Source organism: Seriola dumerili, unplaced genomic scaffold (genome assembly GCF_002260705.1).
Source record: "Seriola dumerili isolate Sdu_G_001 unplaced genomic scaffold, Sdu_1.0 BDQW01000003.1, whole genome shotgun sequence".
Lineage (NCBI taxonomy): Eukaryota > Metazoa > Chordata > Actinopteri > Carangiformes > Carangidae > Seriola > Seriola dumerili.
In genome coordinates, this window is record NW_019174258.1 from 13,401,795 (window position 1) to 13,429,265 (window position 27,471).

General features: G+C 41.8%; 1 protein-coding gene across 1 annotated transcript; it reads left to right on the top strand.

Annotated features, from left to right (window-relative positions):
- mmp15 (matrix metallopeptidase 15) lies at positions 1–27,471 on the top strand. Its single transcript, XM_022741441.1, has 10 exons — positions 1–223; positions 7,891–8,039; positions 8,524–8,646; positions 8,934–9,241; positions 13,805–13,966; positions 14,572–14,768; positions 18,570–18,708; positions 22,391–22,541; positions 23,142–23,260; positions 24,441–27,471. Exons 1-10 carry the CDS (start codon positions 104–106, stop codon positions 24,950–24,952), a joined length of 1,980 nt encoding a protein of 659 aa, XP_022597162.1. The 5' UTR covers positions 1–103; the 3' UTR covers positions 24,953–27,471.

The window sequence follows — 27,471 nt, forward strand, 5'->3', positions numbered from 1 at the left end:
ATCACGTCTAGGGAATAGTTTGCTACTGTTTTTTTATGAGGGTTTTCACCGCATAAACTAGCAATACTTAGAGTAAAAACCTCGACAAACGACAACTGAGACCATGGCCTCCACCTCACGGGACCGCTGCTTTTGGTTGCTCTGGAGACGGACCCTCCTCGCGCTGTGGCTGTGCGCGCTCGGGGCGAGTGGAGCGGAGGATGACAGCACCTTCAACGCAGAGGTAAAAACACGTACAGCAGCTTTACAACTGTACACCAAATAAAGCCAATTACTTACCAAATACAATGAAACAAAAGCAGCAGAAGTTAGAGATGACTTTATAATATTGACTTGTTAAACAATTTACCATTGAAAGTGACAACAAAGGAAAGACCGGGAATTCACCATCAGAAAGACTATAAACAAATTAAAATAATCACATAACAATCGCATTCAAATGTTAACAATGATCACGATGTGCTGTTAACAATTCATATTTATAGATTATAGTTGAACGGTAATTTGATTTGCCTCATTTCAATCAGCTGATATGAAGGCATGATGTTTACCTGTGTAATATCTTAAAATGTGCCCCAGCCAGTCAGAATTGAGGCAGGACTACCCACTACACAACATCTGGTTAACGTGACTAATATTAATTACATCATAATTAAAATCCCCTCAACACACTTGGGTTTCACATGTGGTTCCTCATAAATGACTATGTAGCAGGCACAACAGGAAATCAAAAATCTTCTTGTCAGGGACCCACTCTTGACCATTCTCATCTTCATCATATTGTCCCCTATAGGACTTCTATCTCTTTCCATGTCACACCATTCTCAAACACCCTTAGTTGTCTCTGGATTAATCGCTGTGCTAGATTTTAGGAATCGTGTCTCTTTCCCCTCAGGTGAACATGCAAAAACACAGAAAAGCAAAGCATTACTCACCTTATAGACACTTATACTGATTATAACATCAGAAACCACTGTTAGGAATCTAACTACATCAGTTAATCATCACAAAACAGAGAAGAATCAGTATGATATATGAAATTGACCAAATTATATCTGCATCAAGATATTCAATGGTGGCCAGTTTTTCACATTGCTCATTTTGCCTCACCAGTGCACATTTACTCTATGTTTACAATTAGCCACCAACTGTCAAGTCAGAACTTGAACCAGTACATTCTTCTTCCATCAGTGTTTTGAGAGACAGTTCCCTATAAGTTGACTTTTTAGAATTAGTGGTGGAGCTCTTGTTTCTGTATTAGTGTGTTGTTTGACAGAGAGAGAGAGAGACAGAAGGGGAGGCTGACAAAAAGGCTTCCAGGTCATTAGAGGGGAGCTTGCATTATCAAAAACCCAGTGACCGGGGGTCTGGTTGTCAGTCAGGTTACAACACATTCTGATTGGGTATTAACATAGCTGTGGTACATGCGGTGTGCAGTATGTGCTAATGTGTCTCACTGAGACAAGGGCTGTAAGGTTTACACAATGTTTGGACTGGTGAGAAGTTCCTAATCACTTGTTGCTAAATGTGTTTGTGTGTGTCAGCTCAAGAAGTAACAACTGTGTTGCCCTTGTTGTCTTTTTAACATCCAGAGTGCTCCATACAAGCAATGTTCTCGAGCACAGGGGACTTCAACTTTTAAGATGGTTGCTGTTCCAACAAAAGTAAATTAAAGCTGCACAACTGAGTGGTGAAAGAAAAACTTGACAGTTTTCCATTCAACTGGATGTTGTTGAAAAGAGCTCAATGTCCATGAAAATTAAACAAGTGACAAGTCGTCCTAGCAGGTCTTGCATTTGGTATGTGTTTATTCAATGACATTCAATGAAATTTATTATAAAGGATTTTCATGGGCAAAATAAAGAGGATACAACAGGCTACTCTCTGGGAAACCTGAAATTTTAAAGTGCATGAGTGTTTTATTGTTATAAAGTGGTAGGTAAGGTAAGGTAGGTACCCTAAATCCTGTTGTTATGATTAAAAGTTAAATCATTGAAACCATGTACGAGTGTCAGGGCTGCTTTTACTTTCAGAACAGTTTATTTAGATAATTTCCATAACATTCCTGGCTGCGACCAAAGTACAACAAGCTCCTGTCGACAAGTTCACATCAGCCTTTTTTTATGTGCAGCAGCAACAAAGTGTTTTCATTGATAGCCCAGCTTAAAAAATCAGCAGTGGTCCAGCAAATGTGACCAAGAGCGGAGGCTTGAATCTGTTAGATTTAAGTAAAACTGCAAGTGTTAGTTGAAGACTTCAAGAGGACTTAAAAGTCATGTGGTTCGTTTGTTGGTGGGCCTGCTAATCTCCATGACCTAATCTTTATGGCAGGGGAGACCCAACTTTTATGAAGTCACTGATGGCCGTACTGCGTCTTTGTGGAGGATAAATGTTTCTCTGGAGAGAACATTTGTTTTCACCCACAGGAGCTGTAACAGTTTATAGAAATTTTTATGTGTGAACAGAAAGTAGGCTCGAATTTCCATGATGATAAGGTAGTAAAGCACATACTTTGTAGTCTTACTTAATCACATAAAGGACAGGTTAAAAGAGGACTGTATGTGTCTTGAACAACATAATTAACATGCAAAATGAAATAACATGTTTCAAAGCAGCTGGTATCTTTCCAGCAAATTCAGACTGTGTTGGATTGTGTTGAAATTTCATTAAATACCTACTTTATAGTTAATTCACATACTAAAATACCAATCCAATCCACACTCTTGAAATGCAGTGCAATCCATGTTTTTAGGAGTTGGTCTGAGAACTCAACTCCTACTCTGTCTGGACTACAAGGATGAGGTGGGAGGTTAAAGGAATGAGGGTGAAGAGGGGATTATCAAATGTGTGTGTGATAAGAATCGGAGAAATTTTGTTTCAAAAGAAAATGCAAATTAGTTATTTATGAAAAAGGCAGAGAGAAAGTTGACAGGGAAGGTAGTGGTCAGTCTCAGCTGTGCAGCATGTGATGGCTGAATGTGACAGCTGTTCTCTAACTGGGACACTCACACTCACACTCACACACACACACACACACACACACACACACACACACACACACTGTGCACAGGCACACTGGGCCTGGGACTCCAAGGCATCTTAGGAAATACAATGGACCCTGTTGTCTGAAGAGAGCGAGCTGTGAGAGAAAACTTGTGAATAGGAGAGAGAGAGAAGGAGCAGAGAGAAACATGGACGTGATACGACAGGCTGTGACGGAGTGAAAAAAGTGTGCAACAGCAATTTGTAGCTAAAGCAGAGTAATAGTAGCGAGGGGAGGAGTAATCAGTGGCTTAATGCAGCACATAACTACGGCAACTTCCTCAGTGCATATCCTCTTTGTATCCATGTAATCTGCCCCCCCCCCCCAGTCCCATGTGATGGCTTTCAACATGTCCACAAAGACTCACATTCCTACAGTGTTGGGATGGAGCAGGGGGACGCCATGAGATGGGAACTATCTCTGAGCTTGTATTAGGGTGATTGCGTGTTTATTTATATGTTATCTGTTGTGCTTCAAGAAATCTTCAACTTGAACAAGTGATGTTCTCTTCCTCTGTGTCCGTTTTCTATTTCTCTCTCACTATTCCATTTACATATCCATCCTCTTGGTAGGACTTTGGGGGGTAAGACATGGCAGCAGACCAAGCCTCGGAATAAAAGCTCTGTTAGTATCTTGGCTGACATTGTGGTGGACACACACACACACACACACACACACACACACACACACACCCCCACACCCACCCCTGGCAGGTTTTACAACTCCTTGTATATTGCTAGGTCTGGTTTTGGCAGGTAAGCTCAAGGACTCTTTGAAAGCCCATTTAATAGAAAAGGCGTAGCGTACACACACACACACACACACACACACACACACACACACTCCACAAAACCCTATTCCTCCTGTTGTCTAAGACTTGTTTTGTATTCAGCTCAGCTGATGAGGGAAGGTGAGCAGCCAGACTGGAGTACTTCACAGTTTTAGATGATTGGGGAGGAGCAGTGTTTCCCGTAGGATGGGGTTGTTGCAGCAGAGGCGAAGAGCATGCGTGCAAAGATATTTTTTTTGGCATGCCCGCAAAGCATGCCAAAAATTCATTATCAAGTAAGCGCAAAGTTTATCGTTTATATGCTTTGCTCACAGGTGTGTGAGTTGACCTGGATATGAAGCGTCCGTAGGGCAAAATTATATAAAGTTAGTTTCTAAAGAGATAAGACTGAGCTGTCTCCTCTCCTTTCCTCTCCTCTCCTCTCCTCTCCTCTCCTCTCCTCTCATCTTAGTGGCAGTGATATTTCAGCAGCCGCTGTTAGGTGCATATGGGGGAAACACTGGGTGAAGGGTGGCAGGGGTTCATATGCCTCCATACATCTTCCCAGCACTACTGCAGCTCTGCCCATGTATCCAATAACGGCCCGGGAGGGGACAGAGAAAGAGTGTGTAGAGACAACATCAGATTCCTATGTATACACAAAGACACACAGCACAAGAACACAAACATCAACAGACAACAAGGCATTTCCCTTCTTCATCAAGCACTATCAGTGCAGCAGTGTCAACCAAGTGGAGATGCTGATCACAGATGAGCAGGGAGGAAGTGGCTGGAATGTTCAAAGAGACATGCTTGAGATTACACAGGACAATAGACTGTGGTTTCCTTTGAATTACTTTTATTGGAATTTAGATAGAATTGCAATTTTACCCCTTTGTTTCTCCATCAATCTATTGTGGTTGGTTGATCATTACTGGGTGCATCACGGCATTGCAAAGTGCTTTGTTCTTATCTCCAGACAGTATGAAATATGAATACCATTAACTGACATAAAGCGACAATCAATACTGCTCATTACTGATCAGCACTTGAAAGATTTTCTGCCTTTTGCAGATGTGTTTTTTGTCATTTAGGAAATTCATTTATTTTCCTGAATCCGTCTAGTGGAATTTAAGATAGCAGAGTTAGCGTTGTGCAACGGATTTCTCCACATTTCAAAGTTCAGTTAAAGGAGCTCTTTGTAAGTTTTGCCTTTGTTACATAGCCAATATTAGCATTAACAGGTGTTTACTTACCAATAGTGACTAACTCTAGCCGCCAGTCTGCCCTGAGGACATAGCGCTGCTCAGAGGACGTATTAGAACCTCTTGTCTTATAAACGCAACAATGACCAAAGCTCTTGTCAAGCAACAATCACCACCGTCTGCTACCAGAGAGAAACCACGTTCAGCAGCAGAGAAAACTGACAAATAGCCCCTTGAAAGTGATACTTTAAATCTAAAGAGTTTGGCGGGTGGGGTGGTGTCTTTTTTAAATCACCTTTTCAAAACCAAAAACGAGCAAAAGAATAAGAAATGTATTTAACAGTGTGCTTTTATGCTCTAACATAAGCTAATTCAGCACCTAAGATACTGTCTTGTATCATTTATCGTGTATGCAGCCATCAAGTACAGTTTAAAACTGTAGCAACAGTAACTAATGGGGGAGGGGCTTAGTGATTGGTTAATTGTCTTGAATTATTGTTCACCTGATGTATGTTGTCTTCTTTGTTACTGTGTGAACACAAGTGTTTTGTGAACGATGCCACCTGTTTCCCTTGACTTGAACTGTGTGCTTGTGGTTTCGTATGTGTGTGTGTGTGTGTGTGTGTGAGAGAGAGAGAGAGTATTTAGATAGTGTTTCAGAAAGTGCATTTGTGTTTTTGAGTGAGTTTGTGTGTGTATGTGTGTGTGTAATCATATGTCAGCGTGTTTGAAGCTTCCTTATCTAAAAGCAGAGGTGGGTCAGGGTCATGTCCAGTTCAGCCCTCTCTATGCCTCTTCCTGCTCCCACACGCACGAACACGCACACACACACACACACACACACACACACACACACACACACACACAGAGCTGATATAGCCAGTACATCCTCTGCCAAAAAGGGAAAGATAAAGATGAGAGGGAGTAAAAATAATAAGCTGGGCTCTTTTTACAGCTCTACACCTACAATAGAAGCATTAGAGGTGTAAATAACCAGCAATTCGATTAAAAATACCTAACAGACATCAGTTGAAACCAATTAAAGTGAATGAAAAGGGCAAAAAATGCTTGAACAACAGATGTCTTTGGAGAAATGACATAAAGACTGAATGTGTGAGTTCCTCAGGCCAAGGGCTTCAAAGGCTGAAGGCTCAAACACCTTGGGTTTTCATCCTTGGCCTCCTGACAGCCTGTGCATAAACTATAAAGACATGCACTGTATAATTTGAAGAAATATTCTGCATTGGCTGCATTAGTTTTTAAAGATTTTAAAAAACTTTCTGTTGTGCAGGATTTCCAGCATTTTTTTATATTACTGCTGTCAGGAGAATCTAATAAAAAACTTTAACCTTCAGGGAAAAAGAGAAGACGTGGTATTTCAACAAAGGTCATATATTAAATGGCTGACAGTAGTCATCTACTATCTTAACTGATCACAGAGGAGGAGATGCTGTCAGGATCTGTCAGACTCAGCTCAGTGCTTGACACTGATTGATCGATCACTTCATGATAATTGATCAAAGCAGCACAGTAATTACTGGGCCGATGGTGGAGGAAGGACACATGTAGGCGAAATATAGCTTTCTGTTGGTGGATGTTGCAGGAAGAAGTACTTGGGTTAAAGTTACATTGAGATTTGATCTGGAGCACAGATCCACACATCTGCCTTTGACCCTTTTTCTTACATGTAGTCATATTGTAGATGTATAGACAGTGACAGGACAGTCAGACAGAGGGTACACAGTAAATCAAAGACGGTCAGGGAGACCCTTTGTAAATTTTTGTAATTGCACATACAGTGAATAAACACTAATTCTGTCTACATATATGTGACCAGAGCAATTATTATATAGGGCCTACAGCATTTCACATTAATAAGATGCATGTACTATGTGTACGTGTGTGTGAGAGAGAGGGACTGAGAGAGGTGAGTTTGTTTTTATGGCTTTAAAGGAGTGGGTAAGTAGACACAGAGCTTTATCAAGCAGTGTTGTTGCATTGTGAAAGATGGGCGTAAGCTTGAGACCTGCACACACACATGCTGATACAGCTACACACATAAGCAACACATGCACACTCAGACACACACCCTTTTACATTCCCTGCACCACCAAGGGGAGCGTGTCCGTGTGTAGGCGTATCTAATATCTCAGAGTACCCAGTATGCAAGTGCTCGCCTCTGTGTAAAAGTGTGTGAGATATAAGGTTTCTGCATAACAGGTGGGATAGACTTTGCGTCATCTGTGTTTGGGTCAAGTATCACGTTTTCTCCCTCATGTCTGTCATTAAACCCCCACCCTCCAGCCCTCCCTGTCACATACTCCCTGAGTACGGTCAGATACAGTCGGCTGATCTCCTCCTTTTATATACAAAACATTAAACGCAAACCACTGCACAATTTTATACATTTAAAAGAGCACTGTCGCATTGCAATTTCACTTCCTTAAAAATCGAAACCAATACTGCCCCATTCTTCTAACTGAAGATCAAATAACAAATGGGAGTGATTTTCCCACAAAGCCTGAGGACCAAGGCAAATTTCTGTCATGTCATCATGTTACAGGTGTTGAAGCTGAGGAGAAGACAAACTTAAAGGTCCCCAGGCCTTCATATCATTGCTCTCAGATGTAAACAACACAAATTGACCATATGCTTATAAAACAGCTGTTGCTGTCTCCATAATTTCCATTTCCTTGTTCATGTTATAATTCACTTCTTAATTATATAAAAAGTCTTTTCTCATTGCTGTCAGCATGAGTAATATGATCTTAATGAGCTTTGATTCAAGTGAATCGACATCACAGTATATTAAGAGATGATACCTCTTTATTTGTAACAGTTTCCTCTGTGTTTTTCTTCCTGTTTGTCTCCAGTCATGGCTGAGGATGTACGGTTACCTGCCCCAGGCCAGCAGACAGATGTCCACCATGCGATCAGCTCAGATCCTGTCCAACGCCATCAGCGATATGCAGCGGTTCTATGGCCTAGAAGTCACCGGACACATGGACCCTCAAACCATCAGGTCGGCAGCGGTTAGCTAGGATATTTTTGTATTTTTGATATTCTTGATCTACACCCACTCAGCCTCCAAAACACTTTGAGTCCCAAACTTTATCTAAATTTTCAGTTTCAAGTTTTGCAAAGCCCTGTAATGTTTTTAGTAGGATGGTTTGGCCTAGAATTTGTAGATATAGGCTTTTAACCAGGATTGGTCAAATCGTCAGTTGTATAAAAAGATTTGTAAAGTTCTCCTTCTCCCTTAGAAACTGAACACGTTCTCCCCTTTTTGCTTGAGAGGAACTGCTCAGTAGCCTGGCTGTACTCGGCAGCTCACAGATACACAGACTACTAAATTAAACAACAAAAACGTACACAGACATCAAGAGGAGAGAGCAGGGGTTACAACATCACACTCCCCTTCATCTCTTCTCTCGGGGTGTCTTCTTCCTTTCAACACACATGCACATGCCTTCTTGCCTGTCGCTGACTCCTTTCAACTCCTTTAGCGCCATGAGGAGACCCCGCTGCGGTGTACCTGACAAGTTTGGAGGCCAGATCAAAACTAATGTGCGGCGGAAACGCTACGCACTCACTGGACATAAATGGAACAAGAGCCACCTCACATACAGGTATCAAAAAGACGTTCTGTTTGTAAAGAAAATCTAACCTGCCACAAACGTATCTTAAATGCGCCTTTCTTTTACTGATTTTGTTGTATCAAGAATACATTAACCACCATAGACGCCTCATACTATGCACCAGACTAGATACACGTGCTTGACACTTTGACACCTCAAATTGCTAACAGCCTTAAAATGAAAAACATCTTTAATATAAATCAACAGATGGGTATGTCTTACTTAAAGCTGATGTGGGACACTTCCCCTTGTAAGATTTCTTTTCTTTGTTTCCACAGCATCCAGAACTACACTCCCAAGATTGGAGAGTATAACTCTTATGAGGCCATCCGGCGGGCCTTTAAAGTCTGGGAGAGGGTCACCCCACTGACCTTTGACGAAATCCCCTACCAGGAGATCAAATATGGACGCCGCAAGGAGCCAGACATCATGATCTTCTTCGCTTCAGGTTTTCATGGAGACAGCTCTCCTTTTGATGGAGAAGGGGGCTTCCTCGCTCATGCCTACTTCCCTGGACCTGGAATGGGAGGGGACACGCACTTTGATTCCGACGAACCGTGGACCATAGGAAACCAGAACATTCAAGGTAAATGGGGACAGTGGTGATTTTCCTTAAGTACAAGTGAATGCTACAGAGAAAAAACATTTAAAAACCTGAACAAGAGCAGGAATGAAAAGTTCTCAGTGAACAGCTTCCTGGGAGATGTTTTCAGGACTTACACTGTGGCTTCAGGTGGGTGGATGTTTTGCTGCACTGCAAGTTGAGTTGGTGCGGAGTGCTGTATGTCTGTGTTTATGTGTATGCAGCCACACACACAGAAAGCTTGTTGTGTTATGAAGCTATTTCTTGTGATGCGAGGGAGTCATTTGCTTAACCTTGAAAGGGAAACGGAGCGTTTAGGAGTCATAGGTCCTTGAGCTGATGAGCAGTTTGCAGCACTAAAGTCATGTCATGTTGTGTATGTTGTAATGGATCTATATGATAGATTGCAAACAGTTGTCCCCATCACTTTTCCCTGCACATAACTAGAGTTGGCATGGTTCAGCTCTGCTTCTCCATTTACCTCTTCAGAAGTTCAAAGTCAAATCACACAGTATTTGCCCTAACTGCACCTCCTTACAGGTCTCCGATTTACCTCCTCCCCTACCATTATAATTCTGACAACTTACACTAATCACTGAACTCCATGCATCATGGTCTGTACAGTCTGTGCCAGACACACACAGGCACACACACTCAAGATATTTGTATTTCTGTGACGATTAGAGTTTGCTAAAATGGTTGCCTAAATCTAATCTCACTTAAACCCAAATAAAACTCTGAGCACCAATTTCTAGCACTAAACTAATCCTATGTAAGAAGACACCTTCAATCTTAAGAGAAGTTCCTCTTCTTTCTGTGCACCCATTCACCCTGTTGAGCAGAAAGGGATTTTTCTTCTTTTTTTTTTGCGACAATGGGTTTTCCTGCCCTGTTATCTACATACACACACCAGACACAGACAGCTAAGCTTTGTCTGTGTGTGTGTGTGTGTGTGTGTGTGTGTGTGTGTGTGTGTGTGTGTGTGTGTGTGTATCTGTGTGATCAGCTCTGAGTGGGATGTGTTGCAGGACAGATCACAGGGGCAGTAGAATCCCACAGTAAGTGGGAGTGTGCTCTACTCAGGAAGATCTGTAGACTGGGCTCTTTGTTGCTCCACGCTACTTACACAGCTTAAAAGCAAAGTACAACCAAATTACAATCCTGTCTGACTTTAGTTAGACACATGTCTAGTTAGTCGAGCTTTTCACAAATGTAGTCTTCATTTAGCTCTGGCATTTTTACTGCCTTTACTGCCTTGCATTAGTCTTGAAATGTGGCCCCCACCCTTTGCCAAATTTGAAGTTTTCCAACAAAATTTGTATCTAAACAGCAACAGTCTTTTGGTTGATTAAGTTAATTCTTTAAGTCAATTGTTTAAGTCAGGTAATACGCTAACGTAACGTTACGTTACATTTTGGGTTGACAGACTGTGGAAAATCCTCCTCTAGCTGGACACATGGCTTGGAGACCACTTGTCCTTGGAGGACATAAAATCCATTTATAAACAGCTTATTAACATTATAACTGCAGACTTGATGGATTGCAGAACCCTTTATTAATGATTTATTAACATTTATAATTGCAGGTGACAGACCAACTTCTGCTAATGGCTCAACAGACATTGAGAAACCCATTACCCTTTATTCATGCTACACTAACATTTTTACATGCAGACATGATGACTTATTAGAAAGTGCCCCTATGTCCTTATTAATGGTTTACCAACATTTATAACTGCATTATTACAGAATATAAACACGCACCTATGCTTTTACCAAAACATCTGATTTAAACAGGGCACACTGATGCAAAAGTGTCTTTCCTGAAACAACAGAGTGAGAAGTTCTTGACTTAAAAATATAGTTTTGTACTCAGATAAATTATCTTTAACAGGTCCATAAATCAGCTCAGGCTATAATAACACTTACGATTTCTACTGCTGTAGAAAATCGTGACATGAATTTTTTAGTTTTACTAATTTCTGACATCTCATAGACTAAATGATAAATGAATCAAAAATAACCGCCTTATTGCTTCACAATTAAAATTATCATTAGTTGCTGCCCTAATAGTATTTTCAAATGAAATATTGATATTTTGCCTTTCTTCAGTGCTGATTCAGAGTGCAAACAAAATCTCACAGAAGAAAGAAGTAAGACTTGAAGAGCCATGTTCAAACCTTATCTGCATCTTCCCTGCTGAAGTGTCCTGGAGCATGAAGCAGAGTCAGCCCTGACCTTTGACCTCCTTTTGGTCAAACAAAAACAGACTTAAGCTTAGCGATCAATAGTTACACATGAAAAATTCATATGACAGCATGTGACGGTAAGGCACAAATCTGTTTCCCCTTTGCAGTTGTACTGTTTTTTTTCCCCTTTCCCTGAACTCAGTTTCTTTAGTTAGCAAATAACAATTTTATTAGGCTAGAAAATTTTTCAGTGTAAATCTTGTGACACACAGTGTGATTAATCAGCCTTTCTGCAACAGATGCTCTAACAGAAACAGCTTTTAGACTTAAACCAAACAACTTACTTATATGCACACTCAAACACACCTAACACAAATGACACCCTGAAGACCAGGAGTGGTAAAAAGGTCAGAAAGCCTTTGTGGTCAGATGAGAATAATGTGAGTAAGTTACTGGCAAAAGGCAGAGCTGACTTGGAGAGTGCACTTTGGTTGTCAGGGTGCTGCTTTGTGTTGCACTGGGAGTTCCCTCAGCTGCTGATGAATAAGGTGTGAGACAAGCTAAACAAGTGAAATAGAACTTAAAATGACTGAATGTGTGTGTAGGGTGGTCAGTATTAGATGTGTTGGCTGAACTTCTAAATATGCTGAGATGTTTGAAGTTTACTCAAGCTTTTCTCTGTCAGACTAAATGGTTGTCGCGGTTACCTCACAAAGGCCTCTTTATCTGCTCTCAGTGCTCTCTCTCTCTCTCTTTATTCATCCTCAGCTATCTGGAGCGCTCTATCTTGCCCTCTGCTGTTTTCTCTCCTTGAGTGTTAGCCACAGCTTAGCATGCCATGAGGACACTCATGTGACTCTGAAATTATAGATGGTGGGGGAGATGAACTGTGTGAATCCCTTTGTGAGTGTGTGTTGCTAAAAGGAAATTAGGAGATGCACAAGGACAGGCATCCAGAGCATCTCCCCATTCCCTTCCATGCTCATCTCTGACATCACCAGGTCCCATTCCCCCCCAACGGCATGATGTCACTGGCACAGATTTGACCAATCAGCACAGAGGATTGAGCCAGACAAAATGGCTCATGAGTTCAAAGATCACAGAGAGCAGGTCTCAAGCAACAAAGAGGGATTGACTGGGGGGAAGTACCCGACTGTGTGCTGGCTGCACTTCAGACACGACCATATAGGAATATGTTGGTCAAGTCGAAAGCAGGTTTTCTGTGGTTTTACTTTTCAAAAAAAAAAACATCAGTAAGAGGTCTTTTGTGTGCAGAGGAAGTTGATGCAATGGTCAGTGGGGCACAGCTGTGTCGTGGCCTTGTCAGTGTGTAGTTTTTGCAGTGGCCGTGGACAACAGCATCCCTTGACTGGTTAGAAATGTTAGAAATGTATGCTGATTCATATCAGCAATCATTAGCATGCCTTTAGTGATTCATGTGTCAGATCTGTGGAGAGAACAATGAACAGTCATTCTCAAATATTAACTACATGGATATAAACACACTGAGCACTTTACTAGGAACCCCTAGTACGCATGCTTTTTCATGCAATTGTCCAATCAGCTAATCATGTGGCAGAGCAATGCATTAAGTCATGCATCACATTAAACATCAGATGAGAAAAAAATGTGATCTCAGTGACTTTGACTGTGGCATGTTTGCTGCTGCCTGACAGGCAGTGTTTGAGTGTTTCTGAATCTGCTGATATGGGATTTTCACACACAACAGTCTCTAGAGTTTTTACCCAGCAGCTCTGTGTTGATGAGAACGGTCAGACTTGTTGGAGCTTAAAGAAAGGCTACGGTAACTCAGATAACCCCTCTTTACAACTGAGCAGAAAAAAAAAAAACAGCTCAGCATAAACAACACGTCCGGCCTTGAGGTGGATGGACTGCAACAGCAGAAGACCACATCAGGTTCCACTCCAAGAACAGAAATCTGAGGCTGCAGTGGGCACAGTCTCACAAAAATTGGACAGTTAAAGACTCCAAAATGTAGCCTGGTCTGATGCATCAGGATTTCTGCTGAGGCAGCGGATGGTCGGGTCAGAATTTAGTGTCAACAGCATGAATCCATTGTCCCAACCTGTCTTGTGTCGACAGTCCAGGCTGCTGGTGGTGTTGTAAAGATGTGAGGAATGTTTTCTTGGCACACTTTGGGCCCTTAGGGAGGCCTTATCCCGTTATAGAATGAGGGACTTTCCTCTTTATGTGGCCTGCAGCATATGGATTCCTATGTGTTTTTCATAAGACACAGATGTATGAATGCGGAGGGACATTCTCTCTTTTTCCTTCTGTAAAAACTCAGATAACTCACTCTAGCTTTCTTTCCTCCCTAACTTCCTAACTTGTTTCTATGCTCCATCATTTCCACACAGGTAATGACCTGTTCCTGGTCGCAGTCCACGAGCTGGGTCACGCCCTGGGTTTAGAGCACTCCAACAACCCACTGGCCATCATGGCTCCTTTTTACCAATGGATGGAGACTGAGAACTTCGAGCTGCCTGACGATGACCGGCGCGGCATACAACAGATCTATGGTAGGATGTATATTGGATGACTGTCCTGGTGTCCAGTGTATATGAACTGGTGATTTTCACTTTCTTTAATATTGAAAAGTAGTTTTTATGCCTTTCTCCTACAACAAAGAAGTTTCTTTTAATTTCCTTTTTAAAACCCTAACCCAGTAGGTTGCCTTCATTCATTTGGGAATCCATTTTTCAGCTGTAAATTCATCAGCATTTCAGAAATATTAAAGGCAAGGCAAGTTTATTTATGGAGCACCATTCAGACAGAAAGCAATTCAAAGTGCTTTACAGAGGCATGGAAATACATTCAAAATAGAACATTAAGAAGACATTAAGATAGCATTTAAAAACAATAAAAACAAACAAACAACCAAACAAGAAAGCGAGAGTTTCTATTCTAAAAATAAGCAGTTTTGACTTTTACTGTTATAACTTAGGTTTATTCCCATTTTTTATTTAATTGTAACTGCATTTTTTGATTAATTTGCATTATGTACTTTTAAAGTTGATGCTGAAAACAGATGACTGAAAAAAGTCAGTCATCTGTTCCTACATCTTGTCGTCAAGCATAATGTGGTAAAATAGATTTAACCCTTGATGTTCGTCTTTCCCTTCAGGTCAGCCAGACAGCGGCCCCACCCAGGCCCTGCCCACAGTGACACCCCGTCGCCCAGAACCGAGACCACCCCAAACACCTCCTCGTCACCCTGACCGCCCCAGGACCACCGACAGACCAGATCACTACGGACCCAATATCTGTGAAGGGAACTTTGACACGGTTGCTATGCTCCGAGGAGAGATGTTTGTTTTCAAGGTAAAGGGTTTTGAGGTTTGGGGACATGGGGGCTTTTTAACTGCTAACTTTATCTTGATCTGAAGTAATGAGCGTAAAACATGAAAAGAATTATGTTTACCATCACAGCGGTTTATTGTTTGTCCTTCAGTTGGCTTCCAGCAGAGGAGCTGCTGTGACAAGTTAACTGTGTCAGTAAATTAGTTGTTATTTTCTGCAGAATCAGTTGGAGACAAATGGCGTGTGCACGGCCAACAAGAGGTCTGTTTTCAATCAGGTCCTTGTGGATTGTAAACCAACAGGGCCAGTGTTTTTTATGAGAGCGAACACTGTTAAAGGGGTGGGGTGTTCTCAGGTGTTTGCCTTAAAGAGCCTCTGGACCCACACTAAACATTCATAAGGGCTGAAGCAGCAGTGAGCCATCAGGAAGAGTTTTACCTTTAAGAAATATGTCTTAGGAAACCTTAATTTTGCTGTTGGCTGCAGTCGATGAAAGCTGGCTTTTATTATTCATTTAATGTTTAAGTTGTTATGATATTATGCAGCCCAGCCCTTATACTGTACGTCTGATGTGTTTTCACCAGTCGTGGAAGTAGCTGTTCCTGGTCAGCGTTGATGATACAAGAAATGTACGTGATCATCGCCAGTTCATTTAACTGAAATTCCAACAGAAAATAGGGCAGAATTTCCTGCATTGTATTTTATCCTATTCAGGATGACTTCAGTGACAATCTATACATAGAGCAGCTCTATAAAGATAAGTAATGATGTGCTTCAGTGGGAGAGGTCAGAGGAGGTGTCCAGTGTTGGCAGTGCTGAACACTGAAGAGGTTCACAGATATCAGAGAGAGCTGGACAGAGAACACCCAGGCCTTATTGTGAAGGAGCTTGAGATTCACTTCCTGTTGTTTTAATTGTCATATACTTTAGATTAGAGGCAGTGCATTCCAGTGCAGTTGCAAACTTGTGCTCTGGCTAATGTTGACAAAATGTTGTCATGATATCAGAAATATTAACATTTGACAGTGAACTGCAGCAGTAGGGAGTCAAACAAGTGAAGATATGCAACAGCATTAACTGTCAACCACACTTTGATCTGCTGCATACCTGTATCAAGGATGAAATGCAACACCATTTAGTTTTTTCTGTAAATCTGATTATGACGGCTGTTGTAATACATTCCTGTTTGCATTATTATTGTAATACAGTTGAATATTTAGACATTAAACCAAACATCACTGGTTCAAATGTATACTGTGTGACAGAGCACTGCCCCCTGTCCCTCCTAACACACAGAGATCAGTCTATGAATATCTCCTATCTTGGTCTGTAAGTGTGTCTGACACTGACCAGTAGTTATATGACTTGGCATCCAGCTGCCTGGACATGTGCTGCACATGGTCAGACAGTTATATCTGTGCTCTTAGATTTCATCTCGGCCAGTAATGTCCATGTTCTTGGGTTTCAACCACAGTCATGAAGCTAGTCTGGACAGCATTAATAAGCATCCAGAATTAACTTTTTCCCTGCCTAGCAGTGGTTCTTAAACTAATACCAATGATCTGATCAGAGTGAATGCAGACCAAAAGCAATTAATATGCCTTAAGTGATCCGATCAGTTTTGTGAATATAATTCTGTTATCATGCACATTAGGAACAGCCACTTACTAAGTGTTAGATAAGATGTATCATCTGTTGCAGGTTTGTGGTTTTGCTATGAAATTATCATTTATTTATCTGCCACTTGCAGCTGAACCTGAAAGCTCATTTCAAGATCGCAATGTTTAAACATTTACTGCTTTGTTTATTCATTTTTCAGCCACACTAGCAGGGGTGCTCCATGGATTGTCCACTAGTTTGGTCTCTAATATTTGTTGAACTACTAGAATAGATTGACATCCAATTTTGTAGAGGCATTTCAGAATTAATCCTAGTAACTATGGTGATCCCCTGACTTCTCCTCCGCTGTGACAATCAGTTTTTTTTTTTTTTTAGTGAAATGTCCCAACAACTATTGGACAGATCTCCCTGAAGTTTGGTTCAGAGTCTCATCCCGACTCAGGATTAATTTGTCCAATACTTTGGTTTATGATCAAATACCTGCAAAACTAATGACATTCCCACCAGCCTCAGCCATACTTTGTGTTAAATGCCAATTAGCAATTGTTAGCATGCTATCATGCTAATTTAAAATGGTGAACATAGTTAACATTATACCTGCTAAACTGGCATTAGCTTATAGTTCAAAGCACCTCTTTGCCTCACACAGCTGCTAGCATTGGTAGCGTTGATCTGATCCTAGGCTTTGTAAACACCATTTATAGAGGAGAGAGAGACAGAACAATGACTGGAAATGCTGCAGCTTTGTGTCCTCTCTTGTGTCTTCTTTCACTTCTTGATCGTCTCATGGTCAGAGAGTGTGTCAGAGAGAACACAGATTGATAAGTGACTCAGTTCTGATATGATTGTCTCACAATTTGATCATCTAGCAGTGACTGTTTCATTGTCATTCAGTGCTTAGTTTGGGATTAGCTCCCAACATGCTGTACAAAGTCCCTGCACCAGTTTGGAAGTGATGCCTCCACTGTTCAGAAACTGTAGTTACCGTGCTAATGATAGACATTATTCATAGGCAAAGTTGGTTACTTTATCTTCTGTATGCGTGGGAGTAAACTGTAGCACATCAGAACCACTCTGTCTTTTCCACAGAGTCCTGTCCATTAAAAGAAGAAAGGGGCTATCATTGTGGAGAGAAATGGCTCTTTTCTTTTATTCACTTCTTATATTTATTCTCAGCAGAGAGCTGGATATGCAGACAGGCAGCAGAGCACACTGAGCCGCTCTCAGTATTGAACCTCCCTCACTGAGGTCTGGTCTGTTCTGCTGAGGACTAATATGGTCAATTCAGTCTTAATCTGGTCAACGCAAGGAGCCTGTCAGACCACACAGATCGAAGAGCAGGCAGCCCGTTCGGCCCGGCCCTGTTGACGTTTCTCTCGGCTCTCGCCAGCCCATCTCCATCTCTGTTCCATTCCATACCGTGCCGCGCCGTGCTGTCTGCCAGTGTGTCCTACGTGAAGGACGAAACGAGGTGTGCTTGCCAGAAAGAAGCAGCACTGAGCATTTTACCGTTACATTATCCAGGACAAGCAGGGCTACTGACTCACCACTTATGAATGAGTCTGAGGGCTTCTGGTGTAAATCTGCCTGCTGGCCTGTGTGCACAGCATATACAGATATTAATGTTCACAAGCAGAAGTTTTTCTCTGTGGTTAGGTTAAAATATGCTACTGTGATGCTGATTTGACATTGAAATCCCTCTAACAGGTCTTTATAGTCATTTACAGCAGGCTGTAATCAACAGAGAGAGAGGGGTATGGGGACATGATAAAGCCAGCAGAGCGAAGACTGACTATTATTAGCCTGCTACTGTTCCGCTATTGTTAGTTTATTGTACGTTCTGGTCTAGTTATCCTGCAGAGCCCAGTTTGCTCAGCATAATGACCAACAAGCATTACAACAGTCTTAAAGGTCCCCTGTTTTACACTTGTCCTGTGTTTTATTTGAAGTTTTGAACCATATGAAGATATATTTGTTGGTTTTAAGAACCAAAAACCATATGAATGTACTCTTATAGCTCCTTTCTGTAGTAATATAGAACCTAGATAATGAAAAAAGACATGAACATCTACTTCAAACACTATGTGACGTTTAAAAATTATTTTCCTACAGCAGCACAGGAATGTTTTTTAAAGTGAGATGTGTTTAACCGACAATAAGAAATGACACACTCAAACACGCTCGTCAATTTTGTCTCCTCAGGGCCGTTGGTTCTGGCGGGTGCGTAGGAACAGGGTTCTGGATAACTACCCCATGCCCATCGGTCACTTCTGGAGGGGTCTGCCTGGAGACATAGACGCTGCCTATGAAAGACACGACGGCAGGTTCGTCTTCTTTAAAGGTAAGCAGCAAATACTCACGACCACACTGATGGATGCACGAGCCTAAGCACACAACTCTGAAACAGGATATGACGACGTCCCCACTCAGACTGACAGTATCCTACAGTCATAAACACAATTGCACTGCTGATAATCTTCTTCATAAGTGCCTTGCAGCCTAGTGGAGACAGTCAAATGATCTGATTGATTATTTGTTATTTATCACTCATTACTGTAAGAACAAGAGCAGAGAATTGCTGCTGGTCAGTGCCTGTACTTCGTACTACGTCGTATTATTTCACATTACGTAAGTGTAAGGTTTTGATGGAGGTAAGCCCTTACAAACAGGATGGAAGCCAGCAGGATTGAGGTGTAAGGTGTGGCGGAGGAAAGAACAGCATCAGACAGGGCTTTTTTTTTTTTTTTTGTTCCAGATCTCTGAGTTTTTCTTTTTACTTGTGCCAGAAAAGGTTTCAAAGAGGTTACAAAAACATGGTGCAGATCTTACAAGCATGTATGGGACTGGTGGACAGCGATACAGCTTTTCCACTGCAGCAGAGATGACTCAACCGGACACTCTCTCTCTCTCTCTCTCTCTCTGACACTCAGTGCTGCTTTCTCACCTGGTATATGTGCCAATTCAGTTCTACACTGCAAGGGCACATGACCGCTCCCGCTACATTCAGCAAATATATTTACAATTTAACATTATAAGTATTTGCATACACACCATGCACATGACTAATGCCTAACACAGGATAAATGAAATACATAACAAACTCAAGAAATACTGAACAAAAGCCCAAACCAAACCAAAACCCTCTTCCCCCCTCCCCTCTCTCCTCTCTGACCACTTGGTTCAGCCTAACAAGGTAACTGGCATCAGCTGAAGCCCCGAAGCTGCAGTCTCATGTGTGCGCTCCATAAAAACACGCCCCAGGAAGTAAAACCCCAAAGAGAGAGTGGTTAGTGGGGTTCAGACAATTAAAGCACAACATAAGAAAATTTAACTTCCTGTATCAGTTTGTCCAACTTTACACAGTCAGTGTGTGTGTGTGTGTGTGTGTATGTGTGTTTCATGTCAGTAAAGGGGATGCTTCCCAGCTCCCTCACAATAACACAAACAGAAACCTTCAGTTATCTAAACTAAATTCCTTATTTCAGTTAGATAAATTATAAAATATTTATAAATTATACAAGCTCGGTTTTTCATGAGTGTTTGTTGTTATTACAATATGATGGCGTGAGACTTTCAGAGGATCATGAAACCTCTATGCTCCTCTTCCCTTTGCAGCGAACTGCAATATCTCCACTCTCCAATTTCTTTTATGACATGAACGTACCATCCACTGGTAACCACTTCTGCTTATTGTTGCTGTAAAAACAGGCCTGGCTCTGTTCTGAATAATATTTTTCTGGTATTATTAGCTGTCACTTTGAGAGCAAAATAGTAAAACAGATTGTGGAGACTTTTTCATCTCCTGCAGATAATGTTTAAGATATACATTACAAACCCCCACTTCTTCAAGAAGGCAGCAGTACATAATGTATTCTACATGCAGAGTATAAATCTCCTCCAGCACAGCTCATTATTTATACTGCGAGTCCCTGAGAGCAGCTTGTGTTTTACAATGGTGGATAAAGTTGTTGAACGAAAAAAGAAAGAACGCAGCCTTTAATGCAGCTCGAACTGGGGGAGCCACAGGCTTTTGGGGCAGCTGTTGATGATGAGGAGGATGATGTCATTGGCAGATCTCTCAGTATGACACTTGGCTGCTTGCCATTAGCAAAGAAAGAACAAGAGGCAGGAAGAGGAGGGTAAGAAAAAAGGAAACCTGGGAGCGCTAGAGAAAGGGCGACCTGTTACCTAGACATTTAAATGGACCAATCAGGATCAACAACAGCTTGACTTCCTGATAACAAAGCTCATGAATCACGACCAAAGTTCTGCACATCTTGCCAAGTGGAGGTGTCTTTTTCACGAGGGATGCTTCTGTAGCTTACTTGTGTGATTTGGTTGTGTCTAATACATTTCTCATCAATCAGCAGTAGTGGCAGCGAACAACAAAACCCACAACTATCACAGAAATGATTGTCATCACTCCCCACTCCCTGCTGTGCTGAGCTCAGTGTTTCCTTATGGCAAGTGATGAGGACAGACTTTAGACGCCAAATATCAGCTCAGTACTTACATTATATGATCCACTTCATGTATGTTGGCTGACTCAGCTGTTGGCCCCAAATTTATTTTCAGGTGAAAAATATTGTAAATGTAGTAATTATCAATAACCAATAATGACTGTGTGAATCGTTTTTCTGTTATTTATTTTTTTATTATTAAGGCCAACGATATTAGTCATTTTTGCATTTCATTTTCACTGAAAAAAATATGAAAATGATGATGATGTGATTTTTGTTCTGTCTTGTACCAAAAAAGCATGTTCTCTTATGTCTTGAGAATATGATTTATAGGCTGATGGTCTCTCTGTAACAGCGATTTGGATAATATTTCAATTAGTAGTTAAGCCCTAATAATTACATAACATAAACAGAGGCAGTGTAGTGTATGATATCAGATTCATTATACGTATACAGAAAATAACAGCGAGGATAACAGGCACAGTTGTTGTGAAGTATAGTCACCTGAGTTCACCTGAGCTGGTGACGTCAACCACAACACTGTTGTAACCGCTTAAATTGAGAGTACTGTGTCATTTTCTTCAAGTTCAACTCATTGAATTACTCTTTATTGAGAAAGGACAATGGTGAATGTATTTAATAGAAATAAATGGGAAAGTGTAGTCCAGACTTGGAAAGTGAGAGAAACTCTCAGTGCAGTAACATTCAAAACTGTATTCATCCAGTTCTCTTACGCAGCTGTTGTATTACCCAGAGGTTTCACAGCTGTTTTCATCCTAAAAAAAAAACCTAACTGTGACAGAAACCACACTGTTTATCCCTGTAGAAAAACAACAGTTACATAGCAGGAAGCAATCGAATCTTTCGGTCACTGAAACACTCGGGCTCAGCCGTGGAAAGTCATGGAATAAGTCATGGGATTTTGCGTCAGGGCCGTGCACCGCAGGCACCCTGGGAAGCATTGCGTCAACCTCTTGTTCTCTCCAGATGCTGAGTGGAGAGCTTTCATTTTAAACGAGGCGCAAGGGGCTAGAGGTGGGTGGATGGGTGGATGGATGTTTGGGGGGGTGGGTTACTAGAGAGGGAGAGGCAGATTGAAGCCAAGAGGAGAGATGTAATGGTGCCAGGAGAAACAGAGTACCCCTGTCTGACACGGTGAAAAATAATAAAACCTTCCCTTCAGCGAGAAATCTGCTTCAGCCTGACATGAGACAAGCCGCTCCTAATGGATAATTACAAGCCAAACCCAAACTCCAGTCAATGGTGTTGTACTCGGTTTTGCTGTGTTTTTGATTGCCTGCCAACAAATCATTATTACATTCATATAATTTACAAGTGTGTGTAAATGCGGGATTGGTTTCTCGTATTGTTTCGTATTTTCTTTTTATTCCTCATTCAGTTTCAATTATTCAACATATTCTGCGCCAGCAAATTAAAAGTGTCTGTGCCTGTCAGAGTGTGTATGTCGTATATGTGTGTGTGGACTCAAATAAGTGTACATGTTAACATTCTCCTCTCCTCTCCTCTCCTCTCCTCTCCTCTCCTCTCCTCTCCTCTCCTCAGGAAACAGATTCTGGCTTTTCAGGGAGGCTAACCTGGAGCCTGGCTATCCACAGGAGCTGACTGATTATGGTCAAGAAATTCCCTACGACCGAATAGACACAGCCATCTGGTGGGAACCATCCGGCTACACTTACTTCTTTCAAGGAGACTGGTAACTACAACTACAGCCCTCTAATTCATGTATTGATTTCTGATTTTAGATTCAAACAATCTTCTCATGTATTTCTACAAATTTACTGTATATCTTCTATTTTATTGTGGTGCTGAAGTTTGAAATGATTATGTGTAAACAGTTTAAAGTTTTATTTCTGTCCACCAGGAGGTTACTGTCTTTAATTCCATATGTAGAATGAAATTACGGAATGATTTATGTTATCAATTTAATTACAGCATGGCTCTATAAGTATTACAGTAAGTTATACAAGAGGGAGAGAAGCATCTGCATTTGTGCAGCTCTTTATTAATAAAATTAGAAAGTTCTGTGGATGATACAAAACATATTGAACCCCCTTTACTGTGCTGCAGAAAAGAAATAACACAAGAGGAGCTTCTTTATGAAAATACTCACAGGAAAGTAAATACAGTGGAGGTTGCTTCAGCATTTCTAGTGCATTTACACACAACAGCTTTGAATGTTCTTTGGAAGCTCTGCTGTTATATATACACACTGTGTACTCTAGGCCTTCACCACGCTCTGGTTTAGACAGCAGATAAACAGTAACAACCATCTTCTCTCCGCTGCTTTCTGCAGGTACTGGCGTTTCAACGAGCAGTCGCGCTCAGCTGACAGAGGATACCCGAAACCAATCAGCGTGTGGGGATCGTCGGTGCCCTCTGCTCCCAAGGGGGCCTTCCTCAGCGATGATGGAGGTGAGCTAAGACAAGAAGAGTGCTTTCTGGGAGTGTGTGTGTGTGTGTGTGTGAAAAAGGGCAAGGAGGGGCTGGGGCAGACTGAAACAAAGAATTAGGGCGTGGTCACGCAGTCATCATGAGAGAGGGGATGGTGGTTTTGTCTGTGTGTGTGTGTATGTGTGTGTGTGTGTGTGTGTGTGTGTTGGGAAGTGAATTTGAGCCTACATGTGTTGTGCTTTTCACTTTGCTGTGCTAAGTTAGAGTGGAATTACCCAGCAGTTGGTTGGCTTAGTTAAAGTATGGAGACTGTTTCCAGCTGCCCTTTCATGCAACCAGTGGAGACTCCAGGTCAGCGCCGCTCTAACTGTTTCCCCCTGCTCCCAGTCTTTATGCTAAGCTAAGATAACCAGCTGCTGGATCCAGATTAAGCCTTTACAACCAAAGGCGCCTTCTAGAAAAGAATTCCAAAGCATTGTTTATTGATTTTTTTTTTTTAAATGTTAATGAACACCAGGGTTAATGTAATGATTTACAATAAAAGCCATGTTTCTATCTGCTTCAGAGGTTGAGAAATAAAGGTTTTAGTGCCCCTAATAAAGGCGTTGTATCAGGTGAATAGTTACCTCTGACTAGCGGTGACACTGGCTTTTACCTGCCAAAATCTCCTCCTCTTCTCCCTCCTCCTCCGACATGTCTCCCGCCATGGCTAGCCAGTTAGCAGCTTAGCAGGTCGAAGTCTGTGTCTCAATCTTCTAAGTAGTTGTCATTGTTGTTTTCATCCAAGTAACTGCTGCACTGCTGCGATATCACTCCCCTCACTCAGGTTGTCATCCATTGTCTGAACCGTGACTTTAAAAATTTGTTTGCAGGCTAAAGAAAAACAAATGCAATACATTTCTCCTAATGCATTACACGTTTCTGACATGAATTTGAGAAAATCACAGTGCTTTTCATCGTTCATGTGTCTTAAAGATGACGACATCATATAAAATGTGCGTAAGTCTCATCCTGATCTAGCCTATAGGGATAAACACGTATACGTTGCATCTGGTCTTAATGGCACAAATCTGAGGGTGGTATCAATCTCCTCTAACGTTTGGGAAAATGGGAAAGCAGCTTAAATGTTGAAATGTTCCTTTAAATTGTCTATGTTCACATGGTTGTGTTTGCTTACATCTGCTCTCCTTGCTTTCTCCAGCTTACACCTTCTTCTACAAGGGTTCTAAATACTGGAAGTTTGACAACCACCGCATGAAGAGCGAGCCTGGCTACCCCAAGTCCATCCTGAGAGACTTCATGGGCTGCAGTGTGGACCTGGACCCGGACAGAGACACGGACACAGACTCGGGACCCAAATTCCCAGATGTGAACCGCCCACCGTTCAACCCAGATGCCGGACGTGACGCCGACAAGGGCAAAGACAATGACGGAACGGATCGAGGCGGGACAGACAAGGACACGGGAAAAGGATCAGATGACAAAGATGACGACTACCGCGAGGGTCGCGAGGAAGACACCAACGAGGTGGACGTGGTGCTGAAGGTGGACGACAGCGAGGAGCGGACCATGAACATCCTGATGGTAACCATCCCGCTGGTCCTGGTGCTGTGCATCCTGGGACTGATCTACGCCATCATCAACACGCTGCAGAGCAAAGGGGCGCCGCGGCTGCTGGTGCACTGCAAGCGCTCGCTGCAGGACTGGGTGTGACCCTTGACATTAGGGGACGCTGAACTTTGAACTTAAATTGGACTTTAGACACCCGCCTCCTCTAATCCCCCTCCCCCCACGAGTGATCCATCTGTCTCAAGTCTCTGTGCTCAGTGGCTTCTGCAATTCTTAGTACATGTGGTAGTAGATCCATGCAAATACTGTACTGATAAAACACACACACACACACACTAGAAGCAAGCATAAATCATGTCTGACACACACACACACACTCACACACATCCACACACCATCCTAACCTCCTCTTGTCTCCCATGGTGCTCTACAATGCGTTGACTGTAGTCTATTTATATGAGAGAAGTTTGCACATTGTATTTTTTTTTCTCGTTGTTTTGTTTTGGTTCATTTTGTGTGACTTTATGTTGTTATTATTATTATTTCTAAACCAGGAAGGCCGCTCTATTCTCTCTCCCGGGTTTGGACCGCCCTCCTCCTTCCCCTAATCTCAGTAGGGGCTTTTTCCTCGCCGATAGCTCGACATCTGCTTATGCTATCACAGTTGCCGCAAAAAGAAAGACATGCAAAGGGTCAGAACAGATTTATAGATGAACCGCTCACACAAGTAGGGTTTAGTAGAGTACCTTCCTCCTTTCATCATCCTCTTCTTCACCTTGTTCTGTCTCCTCCCTTCTCTCTGCAGCACAGTTTGTCATGGGCTGAGGGACGAGTTAGAGAGAAACAGGGTTTGATCATATCAGATATTTGACGGTAGCTGGTAGTAAGAGGTGTTTGGAGGCCTAGTGTGAGCCCTTTTGACTCTGTCTGATGATGGAAGGTTAAAATCTGAAGGTTGGAGCTCTGTTGTTCATACAGGCACCGTTTTGGTTATACAGTAAAAGATAAGTCCAGTTTAGTACAACTAACCCTGTTATTTTTGAGGTTTTGGCCATTGATTTTGATGGGTATAATAACACTGCACTCACCAAGTTAATTGCAGAGATCTGGGAATGTGGAAATCTGAGGATACTGCTAAAAACAAATCAGTCACAACTCCGAGGTTAGCCCAATTTATCTGGCAGAGAAAATGAGGACGGGCAGTAAAATGTTTGTTACAAAACATAAATCAGTCTACAGACCGGGTTCCACTTTGTTCAAGGCTTCACTTTGATCTGCCCTACTTGCCATAGTTGTGCACCCACAGTTTCAGGTGTAATGCGAGGATGACATCCAAATTAAAAGAAAGGAAAAAGGGGTTAAAGGAATAGTTCAACAGATTTCTTTAGCTTTGAACAAAGCCAGACTTCCTGTTTCCCCCTGATGAGTCCTCTCATCTACTTCTCAGTGAAAAAGCAAACAAAATGTTGAATTACTTCTTTTAAATTTAGCCGATTGTCTGACTGATCATGTTTGTTGCCTCGTCAGGCTTTGTTGCCGCCATTCTGCTGTGTTCACAGATATCTGCAATCATTTTAAATATGATAAACAGATAGAAATGATGGCTAAAACTACAAAAATAAAACTCACAGCTGTGACACACTACAATTATCCTTTAAATTCATGCCACTACCGCCTTGTTTTCCTTCTTTATCCTGTGCCCACACAGTTAGATAATAGGTCCAATACCTTCTTTCTGTTCATACTTGGAAACCATTTAAAGACCTCTTTGGCTGAAAAGGTAAACAGACTTTAAAGGGGACTGTTTCCTTTAACGCTCATTTATGTGGCTAATTCTCAGAGAGCCTCTTTTTTTTCTGTCAACAATAAGAGCTTTTATTTGTGCTACAGAGGAGACAGACTAATGGTTAATTTAAAAAAAAGCCAGCTCACTGTGAAATAGCACAGGAGAGGTAGCATTCATTGCATCTGTGTGTGTGAGAAACAAAGCAAAGCTGTGGCCTTTAACTTCAGCACAGGATGTAACCCAAGAAATGCAGCGCAGCATTTGCAGGGAGCAACTACACTGCATTGCAGTTCATAACAAGACTTTTTTTACTGCTAGTGTTTTTTTTTGTTTCTTTTAAAGGACAATTTTGTTATGAAGATAGCGAAGCTGTGAAGCACCACGGTGGGCTCGGGCTCATGTGAACGCAGACTAATCCTCTTCATTAAAAAACAGCAGGTGTGTGCAAATGCTGTTAACCCCTGTGACCCCTAAACTAAACCTTGAACTCCCAGAATCAAAACACTCCCCGCTCCCGTTTCATCTCGCAACACCAGAGACAGGATGGAGGAGGAGTGCGTGCACAGAAAAATGTCTATCTTAACTTGTCATTATGACCAGCCAAGGATTAAAGGGGCCATGCCATGAAGCTACTTCAATCACAAATCATTGCCAGCCATTTTCAAATGCATGCCGTGGAGTTTTACATTGTTGTATGTATGTTTTCTACCATTGGTGGCAGCCGTTGGTTTCCATTCATTTGAACAGAGTATTAAAATCAGTTATCACACTGTTTAACCACAAAAATAACTTAAGTAACTTTGACGGACTTGATGTTCACTTTGATGGATTATACAACTCAAACAAGTTTTAATTTTGATTTTTATACTGTAAAGAA

Excerpts from the sequence above, each read along its gene's own strand:
- mmp15 (XM_022741441.1), top strand. The coding sequence starts at position 104 with ATGGCCTCCACCTCACGGGACCGCTGCTTTTGGTTGCTCTGGAGACGG. Across the intron at positions 224-7,890 it reads ACAGCACCTTCAACGCAGAG|TCATGGCTGAGGATGTACGG; the intron begins GTAAAAACACGT and ends GTTTGTCTCCAG. Across the intron at positions 18,709-22,390 it reads CAGGTTCGTCTTCTTTAAAG|GAAACAGATTCTGGCTTTTC; the intron begins GTAAGCAGCAAA and ends TCCTCTCCTCAG.